The sequence below is a fragment of the Chinchilla lanigera genome, unplaced genomic scaffold, assembly GCF_000276665.1.
Source record: "Chinchilla lanigera isolate Chin_1 unplaced genomic scaffold, ChiLan1.0 scaffold00081, whole genome shotgun sequence".
Lineage (NCBI taxonomy): Eukaryota > Metazoa > Chordata > Mammalia > Rodentia > Chinchillidae > Chinchilla > Chinchilla lanigera.
The window spans coordinates 7181352-7183559 of NW_004955482.1; the positions used below are offsets into that span (position 1 = coordinate 7181352).

Genomic DNA, 2208 nt, shown 5'->3' on the forward strand with positions numbered 1-2208 from the left:
TGCTTAGCAAGCACAAGGTCGTGAGTTTGATTCCTGGTACCAGAAGAAAAACAAAACAAAACAAAAATAAATAAATAAATAAATAAATTTAAGTAACTTTTATCATCTTTTTTTAACTTTTATCATCTTAATTTTGACACATTATAGGAAAATCTGGTTGCTTAACTATTACTCACTGAATGTACAAAACATTCACTTACCTATTGCATGTTCAAACACGCCATGTTTCCCTGACTCCTAGCGGTAGAAGAAAATCCCCATCACTGAGATTTAATGATTCGTGATATTTTCTTATGATAGAAACTCCGGGAAAAACAAAAAGCTGTTCGAGAAAGTCATGGTCCGAATATGAAACAAGCGAAAATGTGGCGGGATTTGGAAAAGCTGATGGAATGTAAGAGGCAGTGCTTTCTGAAACAACAAAGCCAAGCGTCCGTCGGTCAGGTAATTCAGGAGGGAGGCGAGGACCGGCTGATCCTCTGAGTCCCCGCGGCACCCTCGGGGCTTTCGTCGCTGCTGCTAGCTGTAAGCGCAGGCCTGTAACGCGTTTCCTTTCTTCAGAGTGACTTGTGCGGTGTATTCCTTTCAGATTAGCCGTCCTTTGTTTTCTTAGAAAAGAAAGTTAGATTTAGGTTTTAAAGTTGTTTTAATGTGAAAAAGAGCCTCTTATGGTCGTGGCTCATTCAGACATCGCTGGTGTCTTTTGAGTTTTATGAGACAGGAGACCAAGTTTACTGTCCCTAAAAGTAAACAGATGTCCATTAAGAAACATGTATTTTTGTAAATCTAATAACCCATTAGCTTAATGTTGTTCTTAATCTTTTTTTAACTTTAGAGGAATATTTTAGGAACTAACATCTCTCGTTTTGAAGAAACATTTATCTGAAGTTCAGCATTCCTATAGTTTCACTTCAGTTTTTTTCTTTTGTAAAATGCCAAAAAAATTAATATTTTGGATAACATACTTGTTTTGTTTGTATAATTTAAAGATAAATAAAACTTGGTGCATATATCATGGCTAAAGTTATATAGTTGTGTCAGAATTTTTTCTTTTAAAATAAGTACTCACATTCAAATAATATATTAAAATAATATTTCTTGCCAGGCATGGTGGTGCACACCCGTAATCCCAGCACTCAGGAGGCTGAGGCAGGAGGATTGTGGCGAGTTTGAGACCAGCCTGGGCTACAAAGTGTGCTCAAGGCCAGCCTGAACTGCATAGCAAGACCCTGTCTCAAAAAGACAAAAAAAAGAAAAAAAATTTATTGCTTAATTTCCACAAAAAACCTATTAGACTTAGTAATATAATAATTGGATAGTGTTGGAGACTGTTACAAATTCAAAAATTGTCATAAAACATAGATGTTATCATGTGCTAAAAGTTAGCATAAAGATTTCAAATAAAATTCAAGAAATCAGAGTTTTCCAGTGGGCTTCTTTGGTACAAGGTCCTTGAAAACTTCTTTGGTTTTCTTTTAAGGAAGATACTAAATTCCTCTACTATGCTTTATTACATTTTCTATCCAGCATACTTTTCAAAATATCTTGCTTTTAGACTTAAAAACTCAGATTTCAGATTGTTAGCGTGGCTTTTTAGCTGTGCTTTAAAAAGTTTTTTTTAATGAAGAAAAATTGTTTTTACCTTGTACAAAATATACAAACGTGGATCTCTTTGCTCCCAAGTGTAATCTACTGTTTGGGGTTTTTTGTTTTGTTTCTTTGGTTGTTGTTTTGTTTTTGAAACAGGGTCTCACTATGTAATTCAGGCTGGCCTTGAGCTTGCTTAGGTAGTCCAGGCTGGCCTGAACCTCACAGTGATCCTCCTGTCTCAGCCTTCCGAGTGCTGGGATTATAGGCATGCACCACCATGCCTGGCAGTAATCTACTCTTAATATTTATTTTAAACCTTCTTTATCCATAACCAGACCCTCAGTAGAGAGATTATTCTTTAATCTAGCAGCTGGAGCAAGAAGAGATTGGTTCCATCTGACCTAAGAGGAATTGTTTTTAGCAGGAAAGTCTAGAAACAGATTTCTTTAAAATTGTAAGGATTGCCGGACGTGGTGGCACACACCTATAATCCCAGCACTCAGGAGGCTGAGGCAGGAGGATCATTGGGAGTTCGAGACCAGCCTGGGCTACAAAGTGAGCTCAAGGCCAGCCTGAACTGCATAGCAAGACCCTGTCTCAAAAAGACAAAAAAAAATA

The 2208-nt window shown here is 37.0% G+C and overlaps 1 protein-coding gene across 2 annotated transcripts in view; it reads left to right on the forward strand.

The window, feature by feature from the left end:
- Positions 1 to 1027, forward strand: part of Ift81 (intraflagellar transport 81) — a 67740-nt gene extending 66713 nt beyond the window's left edge. For both annotated transcript variants that reach the window (XM_013503735.1, XM_005403140.2), the window contains one exon: positions 301 to 1027. In XM_013503735.1, the coding sequence (XP_013359189.1) occupies positions 301 to 483 (183 nt within the window). In that variant the 3' untranslated portion in view covers positions 484 to 1027. The remainder of the gene's footprint in view (positions 1 to 300) is intronic.
- Positions 1028 to 2208: the final 1181 nt, after the last annotated feature.